A 16,030-nucleotide genomic window follows, 5' to 3' on the forward strand; every position below is an offset into this window, starting at 1 on the left:
ATAGAAAATACATCTTTGATTGTAAGAAAGTATTACCCATCGCTAGCTATATATATGTCACACCTGTCCGGATCTATTGTAGACGCTACGTCTAAAACAAACGTTGACTTCTTGCAGCAGTCATCGCGTCATTTTCGAATGTTTTCGTATGAAGCGAAGTGCCGTTCAGCAATTGCATGTCGCACCGATGCAAATAAGCGGTAATCACAACAAATTGAGCTTGATGAGTTAATCGCTTGCGCCAGCTGAATTTTCCCACCGCCAATGGGTTTTACTGTATGGATGGAGAGACCAATATCATGTAAGATAATGACTTTGCGTTGAACTTTTCGATGCTCCGTTCGTTGTTTGAAAAGCGGACGGTTCATTTCCATTAATTACCGTTAGGAACTTTTAGTATTAAACGTTTAACCACACTTTGGCAGCTAACAAGAGAGTACAGTCTTTTAGTTCTTCTATACATAGAATATCCTCTTACTGCCAAAGCGATTCAATTCCATAGTCGAGTACGACTACTTTATCAGGTCAATCGATTTCTTGATATGCGGACCATGGATCATTATTCAAACCCCATCCAACATAATAAATAAGGCTTTACATGACAACTTTTTAGAACTCCATGGCAAAGTTGATTCAAAAAGTATCGATCCCACGTACCAATTTAGAGTACAGTAGAGTTTAAGTCTATTTTCCAAAACACTTCTGCTATTAGATATATCTGAGGAGAAGTAAACTTCAGGCATTAATTTCAATTAAGCGGATTGATATAGGGCATATATCGTCGGCCTTGTTAAACTATAGTGTTTCAACTTTTGTCGTATTTCAACTTGTGAAGAGAACTGAAAGCTGTCGATACTATCGCAATCTTTCCTTGCATCCTTTAGAATGTTAGCATCTCATAAATAAAGCTTAATGAATTCTGAATTTATTTCTCATCTGATGCAAAACATATTTTTTGAACTCCCCAAAGTCTTAATTTGATATGAAAAATTTGCCACGACCATAACAACAGAATGCGACAGAATAAGTCCATATGTGTCGTATGTACTTAGTGAGACCAATTTAATTCAAGACGCAATCCGCAAAATTTACTTTCTATGCATTATATGCACAATCATTGTGTTGGCGTATTTCTCGGAATCAGCAAAAATTTACTTCCCCGATGCATTCAGCAAAAAATTTAAATTGCAAAAGATATGCATTGCATTATTATGTAAGGTGCAAAAAACCTCAACAATAGCTAAACTCGTCTTAAGGCGACTGTTAAACACCGTTCGTACCCACTTTTAATAAATAATAAAATGGAAAAGGAAGGAAAGGTTTTATGAAATATTAGGATTTTCTCTGGAAAAATCAAGTTCACAGTTTTTTCCAAAGTTTAGGTGAATAAGTCATTAAAGCAAGTTACAAGAACTTTTGTTTTTTTAGAGTTTGTAAAAGTATCAACCATTCAAGGGAAACAGACTCAGTTAAGATACGATTCCATGAACAGTACACGGGACTTTAGGAAGCAGATGATTTTTTGGTTTGGTTGCCATGTTTCTACATCGCTGTATGGGGTAAAACACTAGATCTCCCAGCTTGCTGCCAATGAGATTTGATACACTTCTATGCAAGGCAGAACGCAAGCTCTGCAATGCTTCCCAGCTTGCTGCAAGCAAGAGCAAAGCATTTTTAGGGGCAGTAGGCGTTACCTGCACGCAGCTCGCACCACATCACTTTTCATACGGTTGTTTATTCTGAGTGAAACAAAATAAAAACCACTTTTGCAGCACGACAAAGTGGTTGTGGAAGAATGTCGTAATAAGAAAATAGACAATTTGCATTTTACTTTGATTCTGCATTTTTGTACAGATCTAGCAGTGCTTACCGGCACATTTCTCCTCTTTTTTTCAATTTTCCTTAACAAAGAGCTTCTGTCAGTCTGTCTGTTCTAAGCATTTACAGGGTGAAAGGGCGTTTATCATCATGATCTTGTATTTGTAAAGTATACGGACGGTTCTAAATCAGCTTTTCAGCTTTTCATTTTAATTTCCGTCCAGAGGAGAATCCCTAACACTTTTTATATAGGTCAAGTTAAAATTGTCACAGTCTTATATAACGTCTTCAGCGTTATGTAGTAAACTCATTAGCTTTCTATTCCGACTTTGAAGCAGCCGTATTGGATTATAATGCAATTTACGTACATAGTGACGTCTCCATGTTATGTCGCAAAGGGACTTTAAAACTTATTACACTCGTTTTTTTGCAGTAACTCCCTAAACATACATTTATCACTTAAGCCCAGACGTTTACCTGATAAATATCCTTAGAATTGTCCTTAAACAACTTACTTACCCAGCATGACATGAGCAAATGTGTTTACTCGTTTGTGTTTATGATGCAATAACACAATGAATATCTACGTAAACATAGATTTTCAGTAAATCTGTTTGTATAAGCGAGCAATAAAATTTTGAATATTAATCCTTATGAAAATTGCAAACGTTACGCCCTTCTTCGCCAAATCCGTCATAAATAAAATATCACAAATATTTTTAGCAAACAATTTTATTATGACCTTTTAAAATATGACCTTATTTACAAAATTTTCACCCAACGCAATGCTTACTAAAATATCTTTTACGACGGTTCGTTCGATGATTATTCTCAGAAAGAAAATTGCAAAAATTTCAGAGACTCGGAGAAAAAAAGAAATTAAAAGATAACTTTGCATACACACACATTCACGCTTCCACTCGCTGTTCATATTTCCATTAATAATGCATTGTAAAAATATTGAAAATGTTAGTTTTTCTTTTTCTTTTTTTTTTTTTTCTTTCTTTCTTTTTCTTCCTTTTCTATGTACCGTGAAGAGACGCAAATTGACACAAAGAAAATATAGTCGCCCTAGAAAGGTCAATATATGTAAATAAGTCCTATTGTTTTATTGGAATCTACTGAATTTATACCAACGGCAAAAATTACGTTTAGGTACACACGCTTATGTGCTTTTAAAAGAAGCCAGTATAAGTACAATTTATTTACCGGCATTAGCCCACCGTGCGTAGCCATTTTTGTCTTTACTAAAAGATGAAAAATGTTCCTTTACAGCTTTTTTAATTTAATTTAGAAACTTTGCAAAATTCTTCCATCACAGAGTTATATATAAAGAGGAATTACGCCATAAATTCCGTTCATTATTATTCAAATAAAAATTGGATTTATATTTTATAATAATAAAAAAAAAGAGATTAAGCCATTAAAAACAGCCTTCGAGCCATCTTTTCACGAAATGGTTTCCTTTATTCGGCAAATTTAGGTTAATTAACATAGTTCAATAATCATTAAATTCCTCAAGTCAATAATTTATTATTTGGACATATAAGCCACAAATCTATTGGCTTAGTCCATCTCTGTTCAACATACCAAAAAAAATAAATAAATAAATAAATTCCTCAAGTTATGAAATTCTTCGATTGACATTTGATTTTCAGAAAGTGGTTATCTGAATAGTTGGCGAAGTACTTTGAGTGCAAAATGATGATGCGGACGTTACCCTTCCGATTCATTGAAAGCAAAGGGCGCTTGTCTAGCGAAAATGTCTAGTTGAAGACGCATAACTTATATGTATTATATGTTAAGAACAGAGACTATATATTTATATATATGTGTCTTCACGCAAGATCACGTTATTGATATCACAAATATTAGGTAATGAAATTATTGAATATTAGTTTTAATAATCAAAATTTTTTCAAAATTTGACTTAAAAAACAAAGATCATTCGTTTAATTCCAACAACAACAACAACTACTTCTATACTTTGTAATTTTACATATATATATCACAACATATATATAGATGCATATATCACAATATATGGATATTTATATATGTTACCATTCTTTTTATTCTTGCATTTGTGTGTAAACTTCTCAACCAACTCCTCCCTTTTATACATAACCAATTTATTGAAAACACTAAAGCACTCTCTTTCTTCGACTTACATTAAGGGAGAGAATGAGTAAAAGAGTAAATCATATCCTTTGTGTGCGTGCTAGAATGAGAACAATAAAACCAAAACCAAGTGAGACAAGTAGTGGTCCTACCTTTGCTTCAACTTATTTAACATAGACTGCAAAAAGAATTTCTCTCAGTTTAATGGAAACTTTTATTGTGATAGTAGCTTGAGATTTCAAAAAAAAAAAAGATTTAAAAAAATAATATTAATAAACGCACAATAATACTTGTACATACGTGTGTAACGTTATTTTCGTGAATATTAATAAAAAAGTAGCTTGAGTGTAAATTAAAAAAGAAAAAAATATTAAAAATATGCCACGTCCTCTGAAGGAAAGCTATGCAAATCAAAAGCCGCCGTTTTCATATATTTCATTAACAGCTATGGCTATTTGGAGTTCGCCACAGAAAATGTTGCCTTTAAGTGAAATTTATCGTTACATAATGGAAAAGTTTCCATATTTTCGCAAAAACACCAAAAAATGGCAAAATTCTTTGCGCCATAATCTTAGTTTTAATGATTGTTTTATTAAAGTGCCTCGTAATGCAGTTAGTAAAGGTGGAAAAGGCTCATATTGGACCTTACATCCGAAAGCATTCGATATGTTCGAAAATGGAAGTTTATTAAGGCGTCGAAAACGATTTCGTGTAAATAAAATGGAAACAGATTTTTTCGGTGCAGAAATGGCCGCCTTAGCTCACTTTCAAAATTACTTAGCAGCTCAAACTCATCACCAACAGCAACAGCAGCAGCATCTTCGTCACCATCACCAACAATGCCCAACAATACCTGAAGGCGTGAAAGTAATGTGGAATATGCCAGTAGCACCAGAAACAACATATCCATCAACTTATTCAATATCTAATGACTCTAATCTGTATAATCAACTGACGATAGCAAATGCGAACGTGGATAATCAAAACTTAAGCACCGACAACGATAGCCCTAATTCACCGCCAGTCCCCCGAAATATTGCGATTAATTTTGCTACTAGACCAAAGAGATCGTTTACTATAGAAAGTCTAATTAGTCCAGAACCAAATGCACACTTGAACTCTCATAACGCTCCAACACCAACAAATGCGGATAGCGCATTATTGCATTTACCCACAGCTAACATTAATGTAAATAATATCAGTTGTACTGTAAATAATTTCAGTAGTTTCCATCGTTTTATCGCTGATCCCTATATACTGCAACAACATATAACATTTCTGCGGCATCAGCAAGCAGTAGCAGCCGCAACCGCAGCTCAGCATACCACTAACGTTAGTTTAATTACCCAACAACAACAAAAACCGCAACTGTCATATAATCAACAACAGCAACAGCAACTGATGCAACCACGAATTAGTGAACAGAATCTAATCAATCCTTTTCTGGGGCCTTTGTCAGTATTTTAAAGCGATTACTTTACTCTAAGAAACTGATGGCGCACGAGATAATGTGATATATATATATATATTTTTTTTTTCTTCTCCCTATATAAATTTTAACACTTGTTAGTTAATATTAATTTCAACTTAGTAAAGCTGACAACTATAAGACTGTTTACGTATTTTTTATCAAAATAATTTTGTAGTTAATTCAAAGCTTAGATGTTTAACAAATACTCGCTATTATCCGAGTACATACCTATGCCAAATATAATATACGTATATATACATGACGAGGGTAAATGAAATAAAGACATTCTATAAAAGAAATGTTATTTATATGCTTTTTGAATATCTAGCACAAAATAAAGATATTTCGCATCCACTGCTCGTTTGAGCAATGGAAAGTTTAATGATCTATTTTTCGGGAAAAAATAACAAAGCGACTGTATCCCATATTAGTGAAGAAAAAATGCTCTAATTATTGGCTTATTATTCGCATCATGTCTCAGCTTAACAGAAAAGTCCAATGACTGGAACGTTACTCTATTGTTGAAAAACTTCGCGTTGAAAGCATCAAGCTGCATTTCATCCTCCAAGATAGCAAGCACATCTTAATAAGGGAAAAAGGTTTTCCAATTAAACAGTTGAATGGCGCGATTGGTTGGTTGAGGACATTAGTTTGAAGCAAATTTCCCTTATGCAAGTGAAAAGATTCTCAGTTTTGGTTTAGATTTCTAAATTCTTTGCTTAATTAATGTTTAAGCGAAAAATGAAAGCGTTTCGCAATGTCAACGATTTCTAAATTAGTTATTATTGGTAATTGCTTTACACATCTGAGACCTATCCGACAAAGTGAACAATGAAGTATACTTTTTACTCTTCATAGAAATAATTTGAGCTTGTGTTTAAAGAAGACGTTTTCCGAGGCTATAGGTATATTCGAATTTGTTTGTCCGCTCCTTCTCTTTCCCGGAGATAGATATAAAAAATTTGCAAAATTCTAGTTGATCTTAAATGGTGACTCGAGGGGCACCAGCTTTACAAAAGAGAAGTCCATTGATTTTTAGTATTAAACTTCTGGCATTATTAGTGTTTATTGATTGAACAGACGAATAAAAAATAAAACTTGCTTCGATTTAATTTGCTTACTCGGTGATCAGTCAGATCAGAATATATGATGAAATATCTACATTGAGCTTTACGAGCTTTATATTATTGAAATTTAAAAATGAAAAACATTGATAGAATATTTCAAATCAATCCCTCTATTTAAGGATAAAATAATTTAAATAATTTTAAGATAATTTTTTTATTTATTATTATTTTAACAATTTTAACAATTGCATGCTTTATATTCCTACCGTATTTATTATACCATTTTAGATTAATTAATTAAACTTTGGTTGCCCTGCTAGTGTTGCCATATTTATGACTCAGACGGCATTGCTTGTTTGCGGCAACATCGTTTTTGTCTGGTTTGTCGCAATTCGCCATTAAAGAAACCTTCGTTTTATTTTTTTATTCTATTGGAAAGGTGTGTGTGAATAATAATTCTGTTTAAATAAAATTCTTTCCACCTAAAACATCTGTAATTGACTGCATTTATAAAAAAAAAAGTTCTAAATTAAGGAAACGTCTAGCATTTCTGGCCGTAAGAAAAATTATTTAAACGTTTTTAAAACAAATTGTAGTGCTTTGTTAAATGTGTGCCCATAAAGACCCCTTCCAAAAATGTGTACCAGAATTTCATATTTGCTAATTGGGTGCCCCAACGAAATCTAAATAAAAGAAAAAAAAAATCTCTTTTCTTAATTGCATTGAAACGAGGATGGTATGGTGGTAATATTTTGAAAAGAAAATTAGAAAGAAGAAAGTCACATTTGGCTTCTTTCTGAAAAAAAATTTATGCTGTTGATAAACAAGTGCAAACGAAAAGGAATAATAGAGAAAAAAATAAGTGGCAAAAAGAGTCAAACGTAACTGAGAGACCTGAAAAATTAAAAATTTTGCGTTATGTTTAGTATAAGTGAACTTTGTTGTATGTTTTGTTGCCCCCCTTGCCCTGGTCCGATTGCTGCAAAATTGGCATTCCAACCGCCTGAGCCCACATACAAATTAACGCCAGCTGATGATGCAAACGTTAAATACAATTTACATTTATTCGATCGCGCCGAGTGGCAATTTTCAGAACGTGATAAATCAAAAGTGGAAGCATTCTTCACACGCACTTCTCGAGGTAATCTGATTACATGCATTTATGTACGTTGCAGTAAAAATGCCAAGTACACATTGCTCTTCTCGCACGGCAATGCTGTTGATCTCGGACAAATGAGCAGTTTTTATATTTCCCTTGGTTCCCAATTAAATTGCAATATATTCGGTTACGATTATTCCGGTTACGGTATGAGTGGCGGCAAGCCATCAGAAAAGAATCTCTATGCTGATATTGAAGCCGCTTGGCAAGCTTTACGTACCAGGTGATTAATTTGCTTGCCTTAAACGATCAATTTACAAGTAATATAAATATATTTTAGATTCAATATTAGCCCTGAGTCGATAATATTATATGGACAAAGTATTGGCACGGTGCCCACTGTAGATTTGGCCACCCGATATGAAGTTGCCGCTGTTATACTTCATTCGCCTCTTATGTCTGGTTTAAGGGTTGTATTTCGTAACACGAAGAGAACTTGGTTCTTTGATGCCTTCCCTAGGTAAGAAATGTTTCCATTACCCAACACAAGCAAGTAATTTTTAACAATCTCTTCTCTAGTATTGATAAAGTATCGAAAATCAAGTCTCCTGTTTTGGTTATTCACGGCACTGACGACGAAGTAATTGACTTCTCTCATGGAATCGGTATTTATGAAAGATGCCCTCGAGCTGTAGAACCATTATGGGTGGAGGTAAAGAGTAAAGAAAAAAGAACCAATTACTACAGTTGAGAAAGCGCGCAGAAAGCATTTCAAATTGTTCCAAATTTTAATACCATTTTCGATTTTAATCGTTTCTTACCTATCGATGGTAACTAAATGACAAATATTTAATAGAAAATTTTCATGTTTCCAGGGTGCCGGTCATAACGATGTTGAATTGCATTCACAGTATTTCGAGCGACTGAAAAAATTTCTCACAATTGAACTTTCTAAATGACAATTAAAGAACGGTGCAGAAGGGGCTGCCAATAATAAGATAAACGCCCCACCTGCAGCTGTCGCTGAAACGAACGTTTCTAAAGTTGAAAAACAAACTGCTGCAGTTTCTGCTAAAACCAACTCAACGATTCATGCTCGTGCTACCGCTAATACTGCTGCCACTATGTTGACTATAGTGGACACTACTGCGAACGCTGGACCAACAACAACAACTGTCTCTTCAGTAACAAGATCTGAGAAAGCCAATAACGACGGTATGTGATTATAATATTCCATAAATCGCAGATATGTTGAGTCTAAATATTCATACATACAGGATAGGATTGGATCTTTCCCTTTCTTGTATATATTTCCCTTTCTTGTATGTATATATATATATATATATATATATATATATATAAATCCACGTACCCATGAAAAAAAATTTTTTTTCAACGTGAAAAGTCAATGTCATGTAAACTTGAGATTTGTCTTTGTACTTTTCTCATGTAAAGTCCAAAATTCACTTCAAATATGATTTATATTGTTAGTACTATTGCATGAATGCTAGTAAGAAATATCTGAAGATATTATTTAAAATTTCATATAGCAGACGCTAGTAGTAGTAGATGCGGCTCTTCGTCAGCTAAAATACGTTCACCAAAAATATTTGCAAGTTAACCTGTAAAAAAGATTTCGACACGAGGAGAACTTTACCTTAATATAGGAAATGTGGCGCCTTCACCCGTGCAGTTTTATTTAACCCTACTTAACTACCATTGTCCTTGATGTCTTTTGTCATTTGAATACAGGTTAATGTTGCTTACAAACAATTCCATCCAAATTGATTTCTAGTGTAGGTAATAATATGTCAATCATCATTTAGGGCTTGTGAAAATGACAAAATTTTCATCAAGATTCATTTGTATAATAGATGCTGTGGTAACGACCAGTTCAGTATCAGCAAAACCACCAACTGAGAAATTTCTCTAGCAGAAAGAGCACGGCTCGACTGCCGGCTCGGATCATACGGTACTGACGTGCAACTCCACGAATATCAACGGCAACAACAACAACAATAATAATAAATTAAAAAAGCAACTGGAATGTAAATCGACACAACAACCAAGTCAATATTTGAATGTGGATTCTAATTTAACGTTGGTGGTTAGTAAAAAGCAAAATTCCTCATCCCTTAACAAGAAACAATCAAGCAATCTTGACGTCATCAATCTTGAAGATCATCATCAGTACGCTGTAGCACCAACGTTGCCAGCTCACTCACCGCATTCACCAGTACACATTAATCTTGATGCACTAGAGCCACAAAACCAATCACTACCGAATCAACAACAAAATCAACAACAACAGAAGCAGCAACAACAACAACAGCAACCGTCAAATAAGCTGTCCGCTCGCTATATTAATAATAATAAAACCTCGTTAGAGTACTCGTCGAGAAAGAGTGCCAATAAAAAAATCAAGACGGGAGAAGATTCAATTCACAAACAGCATGAAGAGCATAAAACAATAGCATCACATGATATTGAAAAAACGTCCGGCCCTAGAGGGGCAACATCGTCACCATCATCGTCATCGAAATTAATTTGTAGTTGTGAGAAACTTTTCAACATTGAGCCAAAATTAACAACTGTCGTAGTTAAAGACCGGATGTCGGGAATGCGCGACTCGAAACAACGTGCCCAACCAAACACAAACGCTACAACAAAACGCTTAATATTAACGCGTAATGCGGCCACAAGTCCAAATTTGGATTTAAGAAAATTGAACATTTTGACCTTAACCGCCTCGACAAATGGTCAAAAAAACAAATCGAAGGAGAAAGGACAGGAACAAAACCCACGTTCTGAGAAGAGTGAGTGCTTAAAGAATTCACTTGAAAAGTCTAACTCATTGGGAGAAAGCAAGAAACCTAAGCAGTTACGTACCACTAGGTCGTTATCGCCGAGACCACCAATGCGCCATCAACATGCCATTATTGTATCAGAAGTTAACGACACTGAAGAACATGAACTGAAAACATCCATTACCACCACAATCACCACCGGCCGCACAGAAATCGATAATGAGTTCAACGTAAACTCGCCGCATATATATCGTGAACAAATGATATTGCGCCACCGAAAGGTGCAGAATGCTTGTAGATCTGAACAATCGTCGCCGAACGTCATTGAAGGATCTAACCTTAAATTTGCCTACCGAGAACAAACCAACCGTAGTACTGGTTGTCTTGTGTATATACCCTCAGATCCTTGGTTGAAAATGAATGATAACATCAAAAGACCTCTTATTTTATCTAAGACGATTAATCAAACTCTTCCTGAAAACACTTTAGATCCTTGGGTAAAACGTAATGATACACCGTTAGGGCGCACACCAAAACAGGAACTATTTCGTCAAGCAAAATCCTTCTCTGCTACTCGATTCGAAGTTGAGCCGACAGGAACGGGTAGCAAGGTTCAGTCAACTACAAATCAACATAGATCTCTTATGCGTTCATCAAAAGAAAAGTATACATCAATAAGCGATATATATAAACCTTTACAATCAGCACCTTCTTCTCCTCACTTTCTTTGCGCCCCCGACAATCCATTCTCCTCAGTTTACTCACTCAATACACCATACGGCAATGAAAAACAGCAAATAGAACAATTACAACAGGAAACGGACAATACACCAATACGTTCTTCAAGTTTTTCACCAGGTCGTGTTAAAGATTGTCTTAATCCATTTCTAGATGTAGCAAATGTACCGAATTCACCGCCGCCTCTTATATCTGTGGCTGCCGAATATTCCAATGCAAAAAATCAAAAATTGCAAAATGAAATCTGTACTCAAAGCAATCATAGTTTTTTAAATATATGTAATCCAAACTTACTACAGGCCCGTCACAGTTTCTCCTCAAGTCCCGAAAAGAAAGTCGAAGAAGAATTGCAACTCAATATACGACGTCTATCCGATCAAATGCGTCGTAAAGCTGGATTACCTTGTAGCAATTTAAAAACTATTAATAAACCTTTCTCAAGTGATCGTAACGTAAATAGTAGTCAAGACGGTGGTGAGAACGTTTACAGAGAACGCGAGAATGGATCTCCAATTCCCATAACGAATAAGCCGATATACAGGGCAGATTTTTCCGATTATTTGGAGCAATTCCGTTGCAGTGAAGCGAAAAAAGCTGCTTCCGCTGCTGCACTTAAAGAAAATAAAATCATGTGGTCGAAAACGGACGCAATGACTCCAATAATGCCACCACCAGAAGTCTCCGAATCAAAGGACTCTCTATTGGAAACAACTTGTTAAAGAAAACAAATATTAGATAGACAGATAGAGAGAGGGAGAGAGAGAGAAAATCTTCGTAAACGAATAGCATTTTATGAAGAACTTTCCACGTATATCAATCAGCAAGCGCTGCGTTTAGAAACAAGAAATACTTAGCTCAACAACCATCCATTGCTAACAAATTACTTTACTGAGAATGCTCTATATAAGTATGTGTGTGTATGTTTGTGTGTTTAAGTAATTTTTTTTAACTAAATATTGCATTTAAAAAAATATATAAAATAAAAAGAAAAAAATATATTATAGATAACAGTTAAAGGAAAATCCAAAACAATTTTGTTATGTCAATCAAAGGACGAAAGGCAAAATAAAATCCATTTCAAAATTTCTTGTATACATATAGTTGCACACAGATAAGTTTATTTTTAAACAATTCTCTTATATATGTTTATATATATAAAATAGATGCATACAGTTTTAGAAGTAAACTAAAACAAGAAGAAAAGAAAGAAATTCACATACATAAATAATTATAATCAATATTATTATTATTATATCCTTAATTCGTACATACGTACTATAATTATAAAGTGTCGTAAAGAGGAGAAAATTGCAAAATTATAATTAATTATGTTGTAATAAATACAAGTTTATAATTTACATGTATCCATATATAAAGAGAAAAGATATATATATCTGTATATATATATATATATATATATATATGTGCATATACGCATATATGTCTATAGAATTGAATAGATATATATATATATATAGATATATATATATATATATGCATGTACGCATTGAAACAATATCAAAATTCGAGAAAAATTAAAATTTTACTCGTAAAAGTTGTATTTAAAACAAAATTAATAATAATAACTCGTAATTGTAGTTTATTCTTAACTTATTTTAATTTTTGAAAAAAAAATGAAAAAAAATGAGTTTTTCATCAAATTAAGAAAAAACGAAAGCAAATATTTTTTATCTCAAATTGCATCCACATTTTTTGTATGTTGTAAGTTTCACACTATAAGTGCTTCTATTCTACATTCAATCAACATTGTTAGTGGAAACGATGAAGAGAATAGTCTTACCTTAAAATTCCATTTAAAAAAACAAAAACATAAAAAGCAGAAAGAAAGAATATAAATATAAATTAAAAAAAAAAAAAAATTAAAAATTCTCTTTTAATTTTTAAACTCATCAGCAATAAATATAACTCTTTCTCATGATTTCGATTCAGATATTTACTAAAATTTTCCAAAAAGGAGATTTATCGTTTATACCCGTCATCGTCTGGCAACTTTGTCGCGCGGTATAGTCGTATATTTTTTGTGTCGGCAATTAAAATTTTAATTTTTTGTTGAATTTCGTGGCTATTCTGCCTTATAGTGTGTTGATTTTATAATATACTTTGAGAAGAAAGTGAGTGAATTCAAAGTAAAAGAAATATTTTTCTTTTACGCTTTCATTTGATTTTTGCAAACAAAAATTTTGAGTTCTGATAAAAATTTTTTTTTTTTTGTTTTCTCTCTTTTTCTCTGTTATTTTTTTACTGTTTGGAGTTTGTGTTGCTAGTGATCTCTCGTTACAGTGTCAACCTAACAGAGAAGTTTTGCACAAATTGGTTGATAAATTTTTATGTTCAGGATTTTTTTAGTGATTTGTGTGTCTGTTCTTCATAATCAACAACTGTCTTTTTGACAGGACATGGAGTGTTTATATACACCTTGTTGGGCGAAATCAGGCCCGGATTCTGATAGATTCGTTTCTTGTTAGCTCGGCGAGCGCTTTGGTCATGCGAAGTGTGCCGGTATTCTCGGCCGTGCTGCTGACGCAGTCGATGATCCGTCTAAAGGCTTAAGATGGTCATGTCCTGACTGTAGGCAGCGGAACATTGACTTTTATAAACTTTTCACGGAGACCCGTTATGGTTTCTCGGAATTGAGTAGAAATCTCGGCTCCTTGTGGGAAAAGTTTGAGCTCATTAAGTCTAGGTTTGATGAGTGTCGCTTTATTGGACACTCATCTTCTACTCGTAGCGTAGCGTGTGGGACGTCACCTCTGGCTTTCTCCAAATCTAATTCGTTGGTACAAGTTACCGCTCCCTCTAACTCTAAAATGAATAGTAATGTTTCCGATATTGCTGAGTCGGTTGGTAGCAAAACAGTTACAAACAAACCGGCAAGTCCATCCGTTTTAAGCTACGCTGAAGTGGCAAGGGTATCTCCGCCCAGAGCCGCCACTCACTCTAATCAAGTGCCATCGCCTAAAAGTAATGAAGAGAAAAATATGTCATCCTCTCCTCCTGGCTGTTCGCGTGTGAATGCTGGTCACCAGACTGGGCAAGTCTCACAAGCTGCCGGTACAAGGGCGATAATCCCATCTATATTTTCCCCAACTCGAAACTCTCCTACTGTGAACCCCCCTCCTGTTCCAAATAATGACATTTGCTTGACGGCAGTTCCTCCCAGAAAAGCAATATTTGTGTCAAGACTGGCACCTGAAACATCGGTGGATAACATAAAAGGTTATCTGGCGACGAAAGTCGCATCAGACAACTTAAAGCGTGTTAGCATCTTCAAAATGGCTCCTTCTCAAGCTAGGGCAATCTCCTCTTTTAAAATATTAGTTCCGACTGAAAACAGTGATATGTTGTTAAACAAATCACTGTGGCCAGTAGGATCCTTAATTAAGGAATTTATCCCTCGAGATTGTCCCCGTAATACCAAGGCAATAGTCTTGTCGCCTTCAAAAAACTAATTGTTTCTTCAGGCCCACTATCTCTCATTTATCAAAATGTTAGGGGCCTAAATTCGAAAATTCGTTCCACTTTTCTAAATTCAGTGAGCACGGAATATTTCTGTTTGGCCATTACTGAAACTTGGCTAAAACCCGATCTACATTCGTCGGAACTTTTTCATAATTCTTTCCAAGTGTTTAGAAATGATCGAGTAAATCGCATTGGTGGTGGTGTATTAATTGCCATATCTGCGTCAGTCCCGTCCAATTTAATTGAATTTCCCACTTCTCCTGACGTTGAATTTATCGCTATTCGTGCGAATATGCCTGATAAACATCTATTTATAACCTGCTCCTATATTCCCCCAAATTCTGATATCTCCATTTACAGGAAACACGCTGCCCTCATTTGTGAAGTGGCCAAGCGGTCTAGACCCACCGATTTGGTCGTTGCGTTGGGTGAGTTCAATTTGCCTCAAGTCACTTGGTGTAACACTGATAATTCTGGCTGTTTGGTTCCTACTTCAACGTCTGATAAGGCTGTTGTGTTCTTTAGTGAATTGTTTGATCATAATTTGGGTCAATATAATCGTACCCCTAATTGTAATGGTAGACTGCTTGATCTCTGCTTTGCCAATTTTACCGAGATTTACGTAAATCGTTGTCCACCTTTTAGTTTACCTGAGGATCCTTATCATCCATCAATATGCATTTCCTTTCATCATATTAATGATGGTTTGTTGAAATGCCTTAATGTGCCAACTCAAACTTTTTTAAATAATTATTATGATTTTCATAAAATCAATATTGTATTACTAAAACATCGTCTTTCACCTCTGACGCTTGATTTCTCAACCGGTAGTATTGAAAGCTTATTGCCATCGTTCTACAATACATTAAATCTAGCTATTGCTGCATCTGTTCCGATCAAGCATTGTCGACCTCGAAGCAGATGTCCCCCGTGGTTTAATAAGACAATTAAATATCACAAGAATAGAAAAAACTCGCTATTCAAAAAATATTCGAAAAGTGGCTCTGCGCTCGACTATGTCGCTTACTCGGTGGCGAGGCATAGATTTAACTCCCTGAACCATCATTATTACTGCAGATACCTTCAGTTCATTAAATCCTCTCTGTTTGCTAATCCTAAATTCTTCTTTAAATTTGTTAACTCTAAAAGAAAAATTTCCACATATCCCTCTCATGTTTCTTTTAATGGCTCTGGTTCCTCGGATGATTTTGAAATCTCAAATCTATTTGCTGAGTATTTCCGACGAAACTTTTCGATTGCTAATTTCGATTTATCAGCAAACTACCCTTATCCTATAACTAACTCGGTTTCAATACCTAACTTGGTTATTTCGGAAGATGACGTTTTTAAAGGTTGAGTTCTCTAAAATACGGTTGTTCGCCTGGACCTGATGGAATTCCATCATGTGTATTTAAATCTTGCACTGTCG

General features: G+C 34.6%; 2 protein-coding genes across 3 annotated transcripts; both read left to right on the forward strand.

Annotated features, from left to right (window-relative positions):
* Positions 1-3,882: 3,882 nt before the first annotated feature.
* LOC119640787 (fork head domain-containing protein FD5-like) lies at positions 3,883-5,406 on the forward strand. The gene has a single exon (XM_038039012.1). The coding sequence runs from the start codon at positions 4,318-4,320 to the stop codon at positions 5,404-5,406; it is 1,089 nt and encodes a 362-aa protein (XP_037894940.1). The 5' UTR covers positions 3,883-4,317.
* Positions 5,407-6,861: 1,455 nt separating this feature from the next.
* LOC119640829 (alpha/beta hydrolase domain-containing protein 17B) lies at positions 6,862-12,492 on the forward strand. 2 transcript variants are annotated; one of them, XM_038039080.1, is made up of 5 exons: positions 6,862-7,859; positions 7,917-8,096; positions 8,156-8,288; positions 8,452-8,791; positions 9,451-10,280. In XM_038039080.1, exons 1-4 carry the CDS (start codon positions 7,396-7,398, stop codon positions 8,533-8,535), a joined length of 861 nt encoding a protein of 286 aa, XP_037895008.1. In that variant the 5' UTR covers positions 6,862-7,395; the 3' UTR covers positions 8,536-8,791; positions 9,451-10,280. The 2 variants fall into 2 exon arrangements, with proteins under 2 accessions (XP_037895008.1, XP_037895007.1); XM_038039079.1 differs by lacking the exons at positions 6,862-7,859; positions 7,917-8,096; positions 8,156-8,288 and having other exon boundaries at positions 8,540-8,791; positions 9,451-12,492.
* Positions 12,493-16,030: the final 3,538 nt, after the last annotated feature.

Source organism: Glossina fuscipes, unplaced genomic scaffold, assembly GCF_014805625.2.
Source record: "Glossina fuscipes isolate IAEA_lab_2018 unplaced genomic scaffold, Yale_Gfus_2 128, whole genome shotgun sequence".
NCBI classification, from domain to species: Eukaryota; Metazoa; Arthropoda; class Insecta; order Diptera; family Glossinidae; genus Glossina; species Glossina fuscipes.